Source organism: Zootoca vivipara, chromosome 1 (genome assembly GCF_965207765.1).
Source record: "Zootoca vivipara chromosome 1, rZooViv2.hap1.1, whole genome shotgun sequence".
NCBI lineage: Eukaryota > Metazoa > Chordata > Lepidosauria > Squamata > Lacertidae > Zootoca > Zootoca vivipara.
In genome coordinates, this window is record NC_142582.1 from 28,999,189 (window position 1) to 29,017,702 (window position 18,514).

An 18,514-nucleotide genomic window follows, 5' to 3' on the forward strand; every position below is an offset into this window, starting at 1 on the left:
TTTTTATCCTTCTAATGCAAAGTTCAACATTGTCTGCAAATTTAATCACAACTTCCAACATTGCTGGTTAGGATTACACAGTGGTGACATACTGTATACTTTTTTCCTTTTTCAGAATTGGTTTTACAAGGTTCATATCCAACAAGGAAGTTGGGGGGAAAATGGGATTTATACACCTCCACTCCAGGTATTTTACCCAAATAATTCCACCATTCAGGGAGCACATAGGGAGCATTTTTTAAAAAACCCAATATTGGGCCTGTATATCAACTCTAAAGGCATTATATTCCAACGTTCATGGGTTCCTAATGAGCTCTGTAAGGCTAAGTCTGTGGATTAAAACAGCAACCAGGAACTCAGGACTGTACCTGTATGAATTCCCCCACCTTCTTCTGACTACCGGTATATACCTGTCTTCCTTATAAGGGAAACAAGGAAGTAAGATAAAGAATTCCATAACCATGCTGATGGCCCTTAGGCACAGCTTGCAGTTCACCTATCCAGGTGGCACACTGTATTTTTGCCTTGTTTATGTTAATGTAGTGTTCCAGTAACTTAGAATATTTCTTCTAAAACCTGCCTGGACTGAAGTTCTCAATCGTCAAGTTCTCATAAAGTTTCTGCACTGGGCTCATTACGCTGGACATAATTACTTTTGATATGTTTTGTATGTGCAGCCAGATCTGAAAGCGAATGGGGATTGAATTGCTTTGCCTTTTTTTCCTATTCCTGCAAAGAATTAACTATGTACAAGGTAAGGCTCACAGGTGATGTATTAACTTTTGAAAAAATGTCCTATCCTGCTCTTTTTAAAACTTTTTAAAAATGAGTACACTGGTCCTGTTATGCATGCAGCTGTATCTTTCCACTTTACTACCGTGTAGCTGTTTTGAGCTGAGTTTCGTTCCTGTTACGGAGGCTATGTATAGAATGTCGTCCTAAGGACCGCTTAATTTTACAAATGAATAGTGTGAGAATTTACACTGCATCTGTGATTCTGTTATGTTTTACAGAACCTAATACATTTTAAACTTACAGTACAAGTAATATCCAGAAAAGTAGCAGCAGCAGAAAATGTCTGGTGCACAAAGAGCTGATGATCCAGCTGAATCAGGAATGATAGAGATCAAGTACATGAAACACGATGACTGATTCATACAAAAAAAATATTTTTCTACAAATCTTTCTTTTTGCCAGTTGTCACCTTGGGAAAAGCTGGATATTAATTCCAGTCAGGACTATGCTTCGACGTAATTTTGTTTCATAATGAGTTCAATTTCACGGCACTTTTTGATCACCATTTTGAATATCGAAAGACACTCAATTCAAAGGGTGGAAAGGGTACACTGGTACACTGGTGAAGTTGGAACAATACCCAGAACATTTTGTTATCTGCAATAATTATGCTGTGTTCTGATCTATTATATTTCCTTGATTTTTATATGCAGGGAATTGTAATCCAGGGAGTGCAGTGAATTGTAAAGAGTGTTTGCTTTCTGGACCGCATTGTGGATGGTGCTTTCAAGAGGTAAAGTGAATTATCTGAAATATTTTAAAGTAACACCAGTACTTGAAGTTGTTATGAAAAGAGTCTGTCCAACTCTCCGCTCTGATTCAAATCCTGCCCTGAGGGAAGAAATTCAGAAGCTGAATCAAAAGATTTATTTCAGAACCTAAGGGCTTGAGCACACCCAGTAAAATATTTGACTTCTTTTATGTAGCTGGTCCCCAGCCCTAAACCCTAATCTACCGCACAAACTAGGTTGTTTACATTCCCATCCATTTCAAAAAATAGTCTGATGTGTGGCATGGAGAGCTGCTGCTTGAGAAACACAAATCCAAAGCATTTATAAGATTTCCAGCAAAAAGAGGCCTTGCGTATTAATAGCATTGAAAAGTATTTCCCTAAGGATGGCTCAGTGTATACATTTTTGAGATTTTGCAGAATTTGAAAGAAATATGGTGACAGAAATAGAGAGGTGGATAAATGACATGAAGCAAAGGCCCATTGGTAAGAAGATGTAACACAAATCTATCTGGAAGGAAAAGGGAACTATCTTTCAGAAGCCACCTAAAGAAAAAATGTGTAGATCTAGTAAGGGCCATCCATGGGCAGAAACAGGATTGACCAGAAACTCTTCGTTGACAGATGGGGCAACTGCCCCCCTAAGGCAAAGGTGCAGAAAAATATGTTTTGAATTTGTTCTTGGAGGGAAAATATTCACACACTGCCACAACTACATGAAAAGTACATTTAGACTCTTAATGTACAGTCTGCATGTTTTCAAATGCCTGTCCACAGTTGAACTTGAACCTCAGTCATGAACCAGCCACAGCTAAGGATTTTACAGTGTAATCCAATATGTGTCGGCTCAAAAGTATATCCCGTTGAGTTCAATGGAGCTTACTGCTTGGCAAATGGGTATAGGATTATAACCTTAAAGTGCTGTCTACTTTGATGGGGAGATTTGGCCATGTGATTAACATATAGGCAGTCAAAATCAAAAGGAACTGAATGTGCTTAACTTTGACTGAATTGCACTCCTCCTTTTCTTTGGAAGCAAAAGCTGAGTTTGTGAGGAATGCAAATATTATACCACATATCGAGTTCTATGCAGAATAGTACATGCTCAGAATTCCAGAAAATTAGTACCTTTGGCCTTGAATGGCAGTTTCTAAGTACAGGTAACTGCATCAGGCATTATTTTCACAACATATACAGTACTTAGAGAAAACAGTCTGTGAAACTATTTCTTGTATTCAGAAGTTTCCAAGAAAGAAATTAGGTTCTACTGTGCATCAATGTTCTGTTGTCTGGATTTTCTTGGAATATCCCAAACCTTTATATTTTTGTTTGTTCCTGAAAGTAAACTAAAATATTCCTTTTGTATGGGATGGCATTCTGAGAAAGAACTAGAAACCTCATTGATTAAGCAAAGAGAGGGGAGAAGCAGCATTCTTCAGTTCCTCAATTTCTTCTATACAGCATTTCAAACTTTTTAAAGTGCCAGTGGTTTTTAAAAAACATCTGTACAACTATGTGTAAGCAAATGCTACAGGTACATGTGCATAAAATGCATATATTAGCAGTTAAGCATACACAAATGCCGAATTTTCATGAAAATGTTTTTTAAAAGATAACTGCATTGCAAATTGTTGTGAAAGTGTACAGAACTGAATTTAAGATTGGGAAAATGAAAACTGAGGGAAACCAGAATTAACAGGTTCATCCATCTCTAATCCAACTAGACCAATGCTTTCCCCCCTCACAAAATGCATGTACATTGTTAATTGTCTTGGCAGACCACTTAATTATTTTTCTGCCTGTTGTAGTTCACTGTGTAAGATGCTATTTGATTTTTAAGTGTATCTCAGTGGCTTCTTTTATTTGTTATACTGGAATTTATTGGATTACATTTTGCATTTCATAGAACTTGAATTGTAATGAAATATAAAAAGCAATAAAAATGCAAAAAATAAAATAAAAAGCCTGCTTGCTTTGGAAAAAACATTGGAATCAGTCCAGTCAAGTGCGGATTCAGTGATGTTTGTAAAGGAGCCCCCCTGGATTCAACAAAGCTTTTTCCAGGCACAACACAAGTGTAGGGAATGGAAGTCCCATCTGAAACCTTTGCTTTGTGTTGAATATCAAGCCGGAAGAATAGTTGTGTAAATAGCTGGTGACTTTTAGTTAATCCCCAAAAAGACACTAAGCTATTGTTTTTGTTTGCATTTTTTTCTTAGCATGTCTTTTGCCTTTGCTTTTGCTTTTGCTTTTTTCTTTCTTTCCCCTACCTCATTTTTGTCTACAATCACCAGCACAGACTGTTGGCTAAAAATACTGAGTCTAAGGATCCTTAAAATATGGGCTGACGTGGTAATGCATCTTACTTTTTTTTTGAAAAGTCAGCAGATTCAGAGTGTTTTTCTGGAGATGATCATACGCTGTTGTCTCTAAGCATTTCATAGCAGTAGGTGATTTTTATATATACTGATTTGGCTGTGGAAGCTGGGTTGCCAAATTAAAAATAAGCCAATATCCCCTTTGAATATATTAATAAACTAAGTTTGATTTTCATGGAAATATGAGGAATAGCAATCTTTCAAGAAATTATGTTGAAGACAGAAGCACTGAAAAGTCTGTATTAATACTGTTATGGTTTATTCTTGGGGAGGACTGCAAAGGCAGATCTTATATTTGTAGATTTAAAATAGCCATGCTCTATTATTTGTTCAGTTGCCCTATCTGAAATTACATGACTTGAGGGGGTAAATGTGCTTAAGACAGTTTTGTTTTTTTAATGGTTGACAAATATATGGCAATCACAGAGACTTGTCCAATCCAGAACTTTCACATGATCTAATTGGGCAGTGGCCCACTCAGAAGCCCTCTTTGTAAGTCACTTGAATAAAGAGGAAAAGTGAATAGAGAGAGACTGTGGGCTGCACTTTTGACCCACCCACTATGGCACATGATGCCCAGCCCAGCCACCACCATACAAGTGTTAGAATAGCTGTCTGAGGTGGGCAAATCTTCAGGCAGTTGCACAAGATCCATGGAAACCTTTGCACAAAGGGGTAAAAGTGCAAAGGCATCCCTGCCATAGATGACCATGCTAACACATGGATGGCAGGGGTGAGACGGGGGGGGGGGAGTCTGGCATCAGGGAACAGGGTCAGATGTGCAGCCCCATAATCCCACTCTACATGCTTTTCATTTTCACATCAGCAACTAGAAGAGTCAAAAGCTAATGGAAGTTTAGAGATGGTAGTCTCTAGAAGCACCATCCCCTCATCTAACATTAACACAGGATTTGCTCTATTTGTACTTAGCACACTATTATTATTATTATTATTATTATTATTATTATTTCTGAATTTTGAATCACTTACACAATTTACTTTAAAAATTACAAGGATAAAAATATATTTTAAAAAAGTATTCCTCTTTCTTTAGAATGATTCCTGAGAATATACCTCCAACTCACCCTTCCCAACACGGAAGAGGTTACTGGTATATCAGAATTGTTTTTTCCAGTGACTTTTCTAGAAAAGACCTGTAAGTGGACTGCTGGGTCACACTAATGCTTGCTATCAGATCCTTCAAAAATCCTAAACTGATGACAAAATTGGACAAACTAATTTTGAAATGATTGCATGGTTATCATTTCAGATCTATCTCCAGCTTACTTGAATTATTATATGTCACACAATATTTCACAAAAGGAAACCATACTATGTGCAAGTTATTAATTTTGTCATATTATCTCTTTTTAATTATAATATCTTTTTCCCCTCCTAATTTAGCCACAAACTATTTATCCACTCTGAGATAGAGGGCATATTAGACATTTTCCAATTACCCAAAGTCTCACTGTTAATAAGAAACAACAAATAATCAATAATGTTATCCAAATGATTTCATTTGTTTCCCTTAGATCACCCAATAGAATTATTATTGAGCCTAATATTACTGTAACTGGGTCTTTCACATTTTGCATGTAACAAAGTAGTTGTTAGAAATATTTTTATACTAGGATAACCACATCATACTATGGGTGGTATTTGAAAGGGACTATTAAAGCAAAATTTTCAGAAATTAATGTCTATATAGCCTAATATTATGAGATTGCTTCTTCTGCCAGCTTAACTTTATTTGCAAAAGACACAATTTTGTGTCAAAGTTTTTATAATACAGAGAAGACACATATTTTTAAGTGATTTCAAAACTTCCCCCTTGGGTAAACAACAGTTTTTGAATGCAAGTACAGGAAAGGCATTTGGAATGCTATACTGGCTCATATTTTCACCTATTCCAATATGCCTTCTTTAGTTATGTTTGTTCAGTGACCCATCCTTAGTTTTGACTTGCAGTTTCTGGCAATCAGAATTTTTGCATATCTTGAGAACTAGATGCACATCATTACTTTGGGCAGAGAATCCCTGACCACAAATTCTATTCTCTGTGATGTGTATTAAATTATATAGTGCTGAAAATATTGGTGATGGGTGTAATGGAATGTATGACTATGACATTATAAGCAATGACTCTATTGCATTGATTTTTCTTCTGCTTAATGAGTGTGCATCCTTGTTGCTGGAAGGGTAAAGTGCAGGAGAAAGAGACTAATCTATTGAAAAAGTCAATTATAAGTACACCCTTTTTGCACACAAAAATTTCGAAGTAGGTCATAGTTGCACTGTTCTCCTGTGTATCCCCACTTTCAAATAGGGATTTGTGACATAACTTACCATTACATAAAAAATATTATGCTATGCCTTCAGTCATTTGCAGAATTGGCATCATATTGTGTTGCATTACACTCTGTTCTTGCACTCTTTGTTTCTTATAGAATTTTACTGATCCATCTGAAATTCTTAGAAGGTGTGGCACTCCTGAAGAGCTTATTTCGAAAGGATGCCAACTGAATTTCATTGAATTTCCTACTTCTGAAGTGGTAATTCACAAAAACAAGCCTCTTAGTGAAGGGCCGCAGGAAAACAACTCAGATGTTACACAGATTTCTCCTCAAAAGCTAACTATCCTACTGCGGCCAGGTAAGTTTAAAATCATTTTGTAGCTTTGTACATAGCTTTCATTTGTTCATATTAAATATCAGGATGTGAGATGTGACATGTTTAGGTTGCAATCCTAAACTTGCTTATTAGAGTTGCGTTGAACTTAGAGGAATTTACTACTGAGGAAACATATTTAGGCTTCTTAAAAATGGAAGCTATGAAAGAACACCTGGTAAAGATGTGTAAGGTTGATGAGCATCTGGGAACTCCTGCCCCCGCCCCACCCCCCGCCAAGCATCTGTGCAGGGGGAGATTTGTTTCCTTGTATTTTTCCTTGTATTTCTTCCATTGCAACATTCGCATGGCACAAAAGCAGCTCTCTTTTTGGACTCACCCTATTTTTTTGGTTGCAAATTATTTTAATGAATTTTAAAATTGTGCTTTTAAATGGCTGTAACCAGCCCTGTGAACTAATGATGAAGGATAGGTAAGAAATATAAAGAATTAAGAATATCCACCAATATCACCTAAACTCATATCTCCCCAACATTTGTATGAGTGTTACAGATACAGGTCAATAGTTTGTTTGTTTCCTAAAGGCTTGGAAATGATCACAGCACATTTTATAAATAAATTTGGTAATTGTACTCCACAGCAGCAGTAGCAATTGGTGAAAGCTGTAGCTGAGATCACATGAACCAACCTTCATAAGTAACTGCCTCACACTATTCACAGGCTTCAGATGAATCTCCAGGATAATGATCGGTGGGATTCAACTAATGAGTCCCATCAGCAGAAAACACACATAGATTTTGGCTTGCTCAGTGGAGCTTTCATCCCATGAGCCCCCTGAAATTTGCTTGAATTCCTCCCATTGAGAAATTAGCATAACCAACATGCTTCTTTTTGTTAGCTTTTGCCTACTCAGACAGTTTACCTATCTATGCTTTTCACATGCGGCTCTTATACTGCTTTATCAACTTTCTTCAATTACCATAAATATGGAATCAGGGCCAGATCTCAATATTATATTTTATAATTCATGTAGCACTATCAGTGTGCATGGCATCACACTCCATCCCCGCCGAAGCTTCAGTTACTGGGGTCGTGTGGCTGTGGCGTGTGGCTGTGGCTGTGGCTTCTGACAAGATCACACAAAGGCCTCTTGCAAGATCTTGTCTGAACCCAGAAGCCACAACAACCACTTCTCCTCACTTGTCTGGCACTGCGGGGCATGCCTGCCAATGTGCCCATAGAGGCACCCCTTGGATTCTGCCACCTGAGGCCCTCCTCCAGTCTGCCTCATTTGACAGGCCAGCCCTGCAGCTAACACAAGAGGAGCCAACACATTTTTTATTCTTTGTGAGAGCTACTATCAGGTGGGGGTGACGCGGCCAGGGTTGGTGCAAGGGGGGCAACAATCTCCTACTCCCAAGCCGGGTCACCGCAAGGGCCTGGATGCCCGGCCGCAACGCCACCCACCACAAAAGGTGAGTGGTCATACTATAAGAGGATAATATTCTGAAATGGGATTTAAAGTTTTACATCAAAAAGAAGAAAAACTAGGTGCTAATTCAGTTAAAATCTTGTTGTGGCAGTGACAACCGCCCTTCTGACGCAGCTTCCCATTTACAAAGTAATCAGAAACTGAAATGTGTGGTGTAAATGTAATGCACATATGATGAATCAACACATCTGCTTGCATTTTTGGAGTCGTCTTAGGGGGGGTTGGTAAGAACTCTGCTTGGAAGCACGGCTATAGAGGCTCATTATGAGCTTCTGAATTTCAGAATGTAAAACTCCTCAGCTCATCCCACATAGTGTCCAGAGACAGAAAGGGTACAGAAACTGATGAATAGGAGGGCAATGAGGGCAATGTCAGGAATGCATCCCATCAAATGATTTTTCCAAAGTTCCCAAGGCTACTCCCCCATATTTTATTAAGAAGTTTACATGATTGCTGATAATTAACATTCGGCTTTCTACACTTCCAACATAAAATGTTTTTCTTATGACATGGTTGCTACAGCGAACCCAAAGTACATTGACTTCTTCTGTGTTTGTGGCTTGTGTAAAGCAGCACCCATGTTGCTTGAAATGATTTTATCCATGTCCAGGAACATCCTATACAACAAGCATAATGTGTAAAGCAGGACTTAGGCTGCAATCTCCACTTACCTGGGAGTAGACCCATTGAATTCTTTGGGCTTGTTCTTGTGTAGACACCATTAGGATCACACTGTACTGTAAATATGTCTTTTAGCACATTGTGATGGCTAGTAATACTGCTGGGAACACTTCTTTGTTACAAAGGACCAGAAAAAGAATACTGTGTGGCAACAAGAATAAACAGTTCCAGTCAATATTGCATTTCCCTTTTCACTCTCTAATGACAGCTGTGTTAATTTCTTTTCTGTTTCCCCTGTGGTTTCACAAGGAAATGAAGAAACAATACAAATCAATGTTCGTCAGACTGAAGATTATCCAGTTGACCTCTACTACCTCATGGATCTTTCAGCTTCCATGCATGATGATCTGAAAACCATTAAGGAACTGGGTTCTACCTTGTCAAAAGAAATGTCTAAACTGACAAGTAACTTTCAGCTGGGTTTTGGGTCTTTTGTAGAAAAACCAGTTTCACCATTCATTAACACCGTGCCAGAAGAAATCAAGAATCCTTGCCAGTGAGTAGCAAAAACATCGAGTTCAAATACATTTTGGATCAGATTTCTGCCCTTTTCAGGAGTAGATTTTAGTTTGGGTCTGGGGGGGGGGGCAGGATGGCCAGTTACCTTCATTTTCAAGGGGATTCCAGTCTCCTTAGTTGCTATTTTCTTGGGGTATCAGTATTTCACCTTTTACTTGTGTTATATGATTTGAAAACAATAGAAATGTGGGCAGACTAATCTAAAAGTGTGGGAGGAAGGAGAACCAAAGGCAGATGAACCATCTTTTCCTATACCCTTAGCTCAGTAAAGCAAAGCTTGCCAAGGTTTCCATGGTGGTGAGCAATGTCTCCACAGGTAAGTCTCTGTCTCCAACCTTGGAGAGACAGTCTCTGACACATCCTGTAATTTCTTGGAGGCCTTCCCAAGGACCATTGGATTGGTGCCTGAAAAATATTATCTTTCCGATTACTTTTTATTTTTTAATTTTAATCAAACAATTATACATGAATGTGTATTTGTGTGTAGACAGACAGACAGACAGAACAAAAGTAGATGTTGTGAGCCCTTATGTTTGCCAAGAGACTTATACTTCAATCCTGGAAGGATAAATACCCACCGTCCATTGCACAGTGATTTGAGGACCTTACCACCTTTGTTACATTTGAACATATTTTTATGAATGCCAATTTCATGTGGATACCTATTTGGGCATCTGGAGGACTTTTATCATACTGTTTGTTTCATTTTAGAGAGAAGAACTGGTGGCTATTTTGTTCTCAATGTGAAGTGACAGTGTGCATTTTTTTCAGCCATTTTCTAATCTATCTTTTTATTTGTTAAATATGACACTTAAAAGAATAAAATAAAAATAAAACTAGACAGACAGACAGATTAGGATATAGGGAAGTACCATTTTGTGTTCCTCCCTGTATTCATCACATGCAGCACTGTTTCCATTACCCTGTAGATCAGCTTCTGCCAAAAAGCATGTTATTTGTCTTGCTGTCCACTGTAGCAAAATTTTGTAACTTAGGTATTTATTTAATTGATTATGGTTTGTGTTCAACATACCACTAAGGAGATTGTTCCATCAGCACAAAAAATTCTGCTAGCCTAATAGAACTATCTTTTCTCTCCTCCCTCCGCACACTATTCTGAACTCTAGAACAGATTTGGGAAGGGCATGGGGGCTCATAGGAAGAGCAGAGGTGTGGAGAAGTCCCGTTACACTCACAAGAATCAGGACCGCAATACCTCAAGGACCAGCTCTTCCCCATATAAACTGACTCAGACTCTGCATTCATCATCTGAGACCCTTCTTGGGGTGTCTCCTCCACATGAGGTCCAGAGGGTGGCAACATCAGAACAGGCCTTCTCTGTTGTGGCTCCTTGTTTGTTTGTGGAATGCTCTCCCCAGAGAGGTTCGCCTGGTGCCCTTAGTATCTATTTTTAGGTGCCAGATGGAAACATTCTTCTTCGACTAGGCCTTGGGCTAATTAATATTCTAGAGCCTTGTAAATGTAGACACATTTATGGGAAGGGTGGGTATTGTTTCACTATTTTGTTTTTAATTATTTGCTTGTTTTTATCTTGTATTTTATTCTGTGAACCACCCTGAAATTTTATGATGAAGGGAGGTATATAAATCTAATAAAATATTCATCATCATCATCTTTATATTGGCTTCTGCTTGTGCAGTGCCTTAAATGAATATGGCCAAATGTAACTATTATGTTATTCCACCCCATCCATTTTAGTGCAGAGCAAAAAACAAAGAAAAAACATAATCTTATATGTATTATTCACAGACTGATAGTAACAACAGTGAATACCGATCATATTCACTGGATTGATCTCCGTTCCAGACATGGGATGAATAAGTGAAGGCCTGCAGTTTCTGCAGCCAATTCCATTTTTGTTGGGAATCTGAGTAATTTGATGCAATGTGTTGGTTGCCTCACATCATCTATGTGTTGCCTCCTTCTTCTTGAGTTAGACTTTTACCCCTTGTCTCTCCAGAAGTGATTCCACTGATACCAACTACATTTTCTGCTTTTAACATAGCCTGGTAGATTTGTTTCACTGCTTTAATAGTTTTGACCCCTTTCTCCCTGCTGTTTGGAATCTGTCCTTACCTGGATTTGGTACAATCTGGTTTGGATGTTAATTCTTGAACATTTCTGAGCATATTTTGCCTCGGTTGGAGGTAGTGATCATTTTTATAGCATTAGTTGTGAATTATGAGAGCTTTTACAAATTATAAGGCTAGGGGGAATGTTTTGGCCTGATGGATAATTGATGTGTTGGTCTGGAACAGATGGATTTAAATCCCACTGCAGTTGTAGAATACTGAGACTCTGTAACAGCCAAGTCTTGTGAAGTCTCTGAAGCACCCTGCTTTATGGGATCATTATACATTTCACTTCTGATCAAATAAACACCATAAGAACATTTAAAAGATCCGTATTTGTCATATAGCTAGGGTGTAGAAGCCGAAAGCATATTTACAAAGACTACAAGTCTTCTTTAAGCTATTACTGAGTGTATGCTAATCTATAAGCATTTGTGGGTAAATAAAGTTGCACAGTAGAACATTGTAAATAGTAAAGTGCCATGCTGTATGTTTCATTAATAAGAATTTTCATGTGATCTGCTGCATTAATTGTGTGTCTGTGTCTGCAGAAGTGTCCCACATGACTGCTCTCCAACATTTGGATACAAGCACATTCTGTCATTGACAAATGATGCCGAAAGGTTCAATGAAATTGTGAAAGAACAGAAAATCAGTGCTAATATAGATACTCCAGAGGGAGGATTTGACGCAATTATGCAGGCAGCTGTGTGTAAGGTAAGGAAATATAAATCAAAACTCTTTAGGTAAGTTCTGTTGCTGTGTTCGCCATAGTAAACTACTTCCCACAGAGTCCAAGTTTATCTAACATGAGCTGGACTGAAATCTTAACTTCCACTTTATAAATGCTGATGAATCCAAGATGCCAAGAAAGTCCTCTCAGCAGCATCTGGTAGCAGGTGGTACCATCAAGAGGCCCTCTGGTGCTGACTGTAAGGCCTGAGAAGGTCACTAGAGCACGGACAGTTATGGTTTTTATCACTGAAGCAAGACAATGATATAGAAGTACTGTACTCATACATTAGCAATGTTATCTGCTACCATAAACTGTTTACATTTTTATTGCAGGAAAAAATTGGGTGGAGGAACGACTCATTACATCTGTTGGTCTTTGTGAGTGATGCCGATTCCCATTTCGGGATGGATAGCAAACTGGCAGGAATTGTAATTCCAAATGATGGGAAATGCCACTTGGATCATAATAATGAGTATTCCATGTCAACTGTTTTGGTAATATGCTTCAAGTTTTACACTTTACTCTTCTGGAAATTAATTGTATGTGCAATGTGCACATTCACAGAAAACAAATGAAAGGACCATTGGGGCCATTCCCAACTGAATTTGAAAACGCTGTCAGAGATACTTAGATCATTTAATGCCCGGGGGGAGGGCAGGAATCCATCTGAGAACTAAAACATTTATTGTTTTATTTTATTTGCCTGTCTGTCTGTCTACCTAATTATATTGCTATCCCACCCCTCTACTGTTGTGGAATCTAAGGCAACATGCATGTGATCACCCATCCAGACACTGACCAGACCCAGTCCTACTTCACTTCAGGAAGGTGGTGGACTCACCTGACTTCAGACTATACAATGGAACCCATATTCCATTTCAGGAGTGTGGAAAGCAACCATCTCTCTCCACATCAGTGTATCAGTCATGTTTTAAATACGCAGAGCCCTGGATTTCTTTGGTAAATGATACTGCATTAATCCCAGTAGGGCCAGGGCAGTCTCGAGCAGGTCGCGCGCCCTGGCGCTGAAGGGCGGAGATCGCTCCAGCGCCTCCGCCCTCGCAGGGTGCAGCATGGCTTCCGTGTGGCGCCCTGCCTACCGGCCCCGCGCCACCGGGACTCTACCTAGAGCCGGCCCTGAGTAGGGCAGCTCTGTAGCAACTCGTATAATAAGTTGTGCTGCTTGGGTTTTGAGTTGTCACTTGTTTTATTACAGGCATGGTTTCTGTAGTGTTTTTAATTAAGACTTCAACACAAAGACATTTTTAACAGGTGAAGTTCGGCAACACATCACTGGATAAATTAGTATGTGTTGGCCTGGTGTTGAAGAGCCATGTGCAGGACTGTAAAATATAACAAATGGTACTTTTCACCAGAGGCATGTATGAAGGATATGCATAGTTCCAACTAATCCAGAGATGAGCACACAGAGGCCTCAGTTTCTAGGCTCTTCTGTGTTACCATCTTCTTTTGATAAACCAAGAGACAGCAAAGCCATGTTTTTTAGTTAAAGTTTAACTTTTGCTTGATTTATTTTTCTTTATGTTTGTCTTCAGGAATATCCAAGTTTGGGACAATTAATAGACAAAATTGTGCAAAACAACATTTTATTAATTTTTGCAGTGACAAAGGAACAGGTTCCTTTGTATAAGGTAAGAGACATGTTTCTTACTTGATCCCCCTTTTCATGTGTGTTAAGATGGCACATCAGTACAAAAAGCACTGTAAAGCTTCCAACATCCTCTAATTAAGGATCCTAATCTCTTTCATAGTAGCATAGATTCAGCACACATAGGCACTTAGTCTAATTCAACACTAAAAATATGGAACCAAGACTTATTTAGCAGAAGAACTGCATGCTCTACAAGACACAAAAAATAGAGGTAGTGTTTTTAAGAAGAGGGGAACAAAAATGCCATAGAAAGTATAACAATAGAATAAGGGTTCATACATTATAAAACTTGGTATAATGTTCCCAATGAACAGAGGAAGTCACTTGAGAACTCTGATACAAGGATAAAACTGATGAAGAGATTCTGAAACGTGATGCTTTTTATAACAAGAGTGGTAGCCCACTCAGATAGTGAGAAATGTAGCATTCCAAAGGAAAATGGAATTTTGCAGTCATTGAGAGGTAGTTTGTTTCAGGATGAAATAATACTGCAGAGACTGAACGGAAGCCAGAGACTCCTTATCTAAAAACATATCCACTCAATATTTTCTCTTCAGTTCTGAAAGTCCTGTGTTCCCTTGGATATAATGCTCAGCCTATGCAATGAATGGTTTCCGAACAACACAGTCCAGACCACATTTCTGCTCCATAATACTGTCATGTGTTGTTTAGAAGGCTTCCCCTTGTCTCACACCACTAATAGCCCTGTACCAAAGACATTATAGCTCCTGTTGCAGATTTAATATAGCCTGGTTATGTACCATATTTCATTTTATTTTTATTTTTTATTAACGTATTTATTAAGGTTTTTTATATATAAAAAAAGAGAAATATAAAAAGAAGAAACAAAAATGACATACAACAAAAAGAAAAAAGAATACAAAAACACACAAAAAGAAGAAAATTTTACAAAAACAAAAATTCATATTTGATATCCTTATTACTAATCTAATCTGTTGACTTCCTCTCCCTCCTCCCGCTACGCTTCTTTACATATCTAGCTTAGTAAATTCTTAATCTTACATACTTCTAGATTTGCTTAAATATTATCATAATACCATATCTAGTGATTCTAAACAATTAAACTCTTAATCTATTACTTTCGTCTTTATATTAATATCTCTATCTTCTAAGATTGGTTATTCTAAAACCCTGCAACCTCCTATGTACCATATTTCATTTTATCCCCTCCCCCACAAACACATTTTAAAGACTGTAAAATTTAATCAGCCAAAGGCCTGGTTGAAGAGGAATGTTGTCGCCTGGCACCTAAAAATATATAATGAAGGCACCAGGCGAACCTCCCTGGGGGAGAGCATTCCACAAACAGGGAGCCACTAGAGAAAAGGCCCTTCTCATGTTGCCACCCTCATGTTGCCACAAGAAGATACATTTATATTATTTATATACAGTAATGATATTTTTATGTGTGTGTGAGAGGGAGAGTGTGTGTGTGCCAGTGGTGGGTGTGCACACACGCGTGCACACACAGCCCTCTTCTCAGTTAACCTGTGCAGATCACCTGAGCAGAGGCATTCTGAATGATCTGATGACTGAGGAGGGGAGACACACTAAAGGAAAGCTCCACTAGTAGGGTGGGTGAAAATGGGATGTGTTGTGGGGAGGCATAAAGATGCCGCATCCAAAGCACCATAATTTCCCCAGCACACCTGCATAAATGGTAGGACTCTTATGTCAGTCCAAGGGCTGCCTGTAGAGTTTGAAGGGACCACAAGGGTCATCTGCAATGTAGGAATCTTTTTGCCCAGTATGGGGCTCGAACCCATGACCCTGAGAGTCCTATACTCTACTGACTGAGCTATCCCAGTGGGTAATTAAAGCAGCCCCCAAAATCTCCCCTGCCCACAGTGAAATGGCATAGCAATGGCTTTGGTGGTTGTTCCACCAGCAGATCTCACCTGGCACCCCATGCCCACTGCTAGTGCCCCTATGCCCATGCCTATTCTCTGTCCCAGCAACCCATATATGAATAGTAGGGTTTCCCTGTAAGAAATTGAACTCTGCAATGCATGTATCATTAGAATTAAGATTTCTTGCTGAACAAGGGCCTCATTATTTAGTTAGACACAATCGCAGGTGCAGTTTGACCCTAGATGTCACTCCATATGTGGCGATACACAATGGAAGCCCTCAATGTATCTATGTGAACAGATTTGGACCACCATGTATGAATACAAACAGGAATGTCTACCTCCAAAAGCTCAGTTTCCAGCAAGTGTCAGTCAATTAGTATTGCACACAGACAAGGTTTCCATACATATAAAGAAGGGCATCCTTAGAGGGAATGCTGGTGTAAGCTGCAGCCCCCTTCTCATACAAATCTCCCATAGAAATAGACTGGAATACAAGTAAAAGCCCCCAAGATTGGATCCAACAGCTTGAAATAACTGGCATCACAAATAGAGGATTTTGTTTTCTATGGAATGACTGAGAGTGGTGTTATGCTACAGTTAACAGAAATCCTTTTCATTTGTTTGCATTAAAATACACAATATTTAGATAAGTAGGTAGATATTATAAAATTAGTATTTTTATAATATGTATATGCAATCTATAAACATGTTCTCAGAGGGGTTTATAGCTATATAGTAAAAACACATCAGAAATGCAAATTTAAATCCATGAAACCACCAAGAACATCATTTTTAAAATGCACAGCCCAGGAAAAATTAATTTAAAGTAGGAACAGATTTAAAGGTCTAGGACAGTTTTTAAAAAGAAAAAGATTGAAGTATCTTTATAGTGCTAAAATGGCATCAACGTAGGCACTAGACAAGCCTTTCTGGAGAGAATGTTACATAACCAAGGTGCCACCACTAAAAAGATCCTTTGTCCAATAGCACCTCACCCATAGCTGCCAAGTTATCCCTTTTTTTAAGGGAAATTCCCTTATGCTGAATAGGCTTCCTCATGAGAAAAGGGAAAATTGGCAGCTATGCTCACCTGAAGAAGCAGCCTCAGAAAAAGATCTTAAGGTCTGGATATGTGCCATATGGAAACAAGTGATCCTAGAAGTACCCTGTTCCCAAGTCGTGAATAGCCTTAAAGGTCAAAACCCTGAACCTGAATTGATTTGGAAACACAGTGAGCCAGTGAGCTGGCAAACAGCAGTTAATATGCTCATATTCCCCTTCCCTCCACAAGTCCAATTAGCAATCTTGCAGCTATGTTCTGAATGAAATGAAGTTTCTGAACCACCCTCAAAAGCAGCCCCATCTAACCCACACTGCAGTAGTCCACATATAATTATTACAACTTCCACTTATCCAACATAGCAGGGCTTGAATCTATCATTAATTCATCCTGGAAGTTCTGTTCTGTCATTTAAATCAAAAGCATTGCATTCCAGGCATGTTACAAACTTGTTCATATCAGCTCTATTTATGTATACGCTTAGATTCAGTTATCCTGTTTCACTGTTCTCCAACTGTGTATTGGGGTGTGCTAGTTTAAAAATCTACTGGTAATTACAGCTTCCTGAATTCACTGTGCTTGCTCACACTTTAATTATTTACCTGCTCATTGCTTCAGTTGTGTGAGTGGCATGGCACCCCCCCCCCTTTCTTTCTGCTCTATGTAGGTTGGTTATTCAAGTTGTACTGTATCCTCTTACTGTTACTTAGTTGCTTTTAGACATTACGTTCTTTGTTATGTTTTAGTTGAAAATGTCATTCAGCAACAATATGTACTCTGTTTTAAAGAGAAATAACAAATACCAGCAGTATATTCTGAGACTGGTAATTATCTGGAGCGACATATACCTATATTGGCCAAGATGTAAAGAGATACAGCCTGATCCTATGTATGCTTATTCATAAATAATTTCATTTAGAGCTGAGATTGCAGTTTTAGATATGTCCAAGGGGATGCATGTTCCAAAAGACACTTTGTGTTTTACTCCTTAAACCCTGGGTCTGTCTAATATATCATGCTCTGCTTTTGAAGTTCCCCTCAATTTCAAAGGTGAATTTCCAGATGCAACCAGTGGGGTCCCTATTCAAAGAAACAAATTTACCATCTCCTAGGCAGATGAAATTAGTTGTGCATTTCTTTGGATCCTGGACACTAGGATCCTAGGACACTAGGACACTGTGTTTGAACATAAGGCCAAGCCATGGTTTCTTTAAAATGTGGTTTGTTCTATTAATCACAGGTGGTCTCACAGAAAAGCAAAAAAGCCATTACAGTCATACCTCAGAAGTCGAACGGAATCCATTCTGGAAATTCGTTCAACTTCAAAAACATTTGGAAACCAAGGCGCGGCTTCCGATTGCCCGCAGGAAGCTCCTGCATCCAATTGGAAGCCATGGAAGCTGTGTCAGATGTTTGGGTTCCAAAGAATGTTCGCAAACCGGAACACTCCCTTCCAGGTTTACAGCATTCAGTAGCCAAAATGTTTGACTTGCAAGGCGTTCAACTTCCGAGGTATGACTGTATTTCTCCAAAGCTTGGTTTGTGCTCTTAGTGCTGCTGCCTTATTTATGTCTCTGTAATTTGGCAAGTGTCCAAGGTGGGGTGGCCAAACTGTGGTTAAACAAGATTATTGAGTTTGGATACAATAGCAAAATATTGTCTTTAAAATACATGATTCATATGGTGATTAGTTGCCATAAAGCAAGCCACATTTAATCAGCTGGGGTCAGTTTGGACATCCAAACAAGCCACACTTTGGCTAAACAAATCATGGTTTTGTGTTATGGGTGAACCAGGATGTAGCAACACAAAATATTTAAAAAATATTAAAAACAGGCCTATTACAAAATGAT

The 18,514-nt window shown here is 38.7% G+C and overlaps 1 protein-coding gene across 3 annotated transcripts in view; it reads left to right on the forward strand.

Annotated features, from left to right (window-relative positions):
- Nucleotides 1-476: 476 nt before the first annotated feature.
- ITGB6 (integrin subunit beta 6) overlaps nucleotides 477-18,514 on the forward strand; it is a 37,259-nt gene continuing 19,221 nt past the window's right edge. Inside the window, exons 1-7 of one of the 3 annotated variants that reach the window (XM_035132376.3) lie at nucleotides 477-754; nucleotides 1,449-1,528; nucleotides 6,354-6,558; nucleotides 8,957-9,203; nucleotides 11,871-12,036; nucleotides 12,388-12,549; nucleotides 13,612-13,707. In XM_035132376.3, the coding sequence (XP_034988267.1) occupies nucleotides 694-754; nucleotides 1,449-1,528; nucleotides 6,354-6,558; nucleotides 8,957-9,203; nucleotides 11,871-12,036; nucleotides 12,388-12,549; nucleotides 13,612-13,707 (1,017 nt within the window). In that variant the 5' untranslated portion in view covers nucleotides 477-693. The remainder of the gene's footprint in view (nucleotides 755-1,448; nucleotides 1,529-6,353; nucleotides 6,559-8,956; nucleotides 9,204-11,870; nucleotides 12,037-12,387; nucleotides 12,550-13,611; nucleotides 13,708-18,514) is intronic. The other 2 variants (XM_088661164.1, XM_088661166.1) reach the window with 2 other exon arrangements.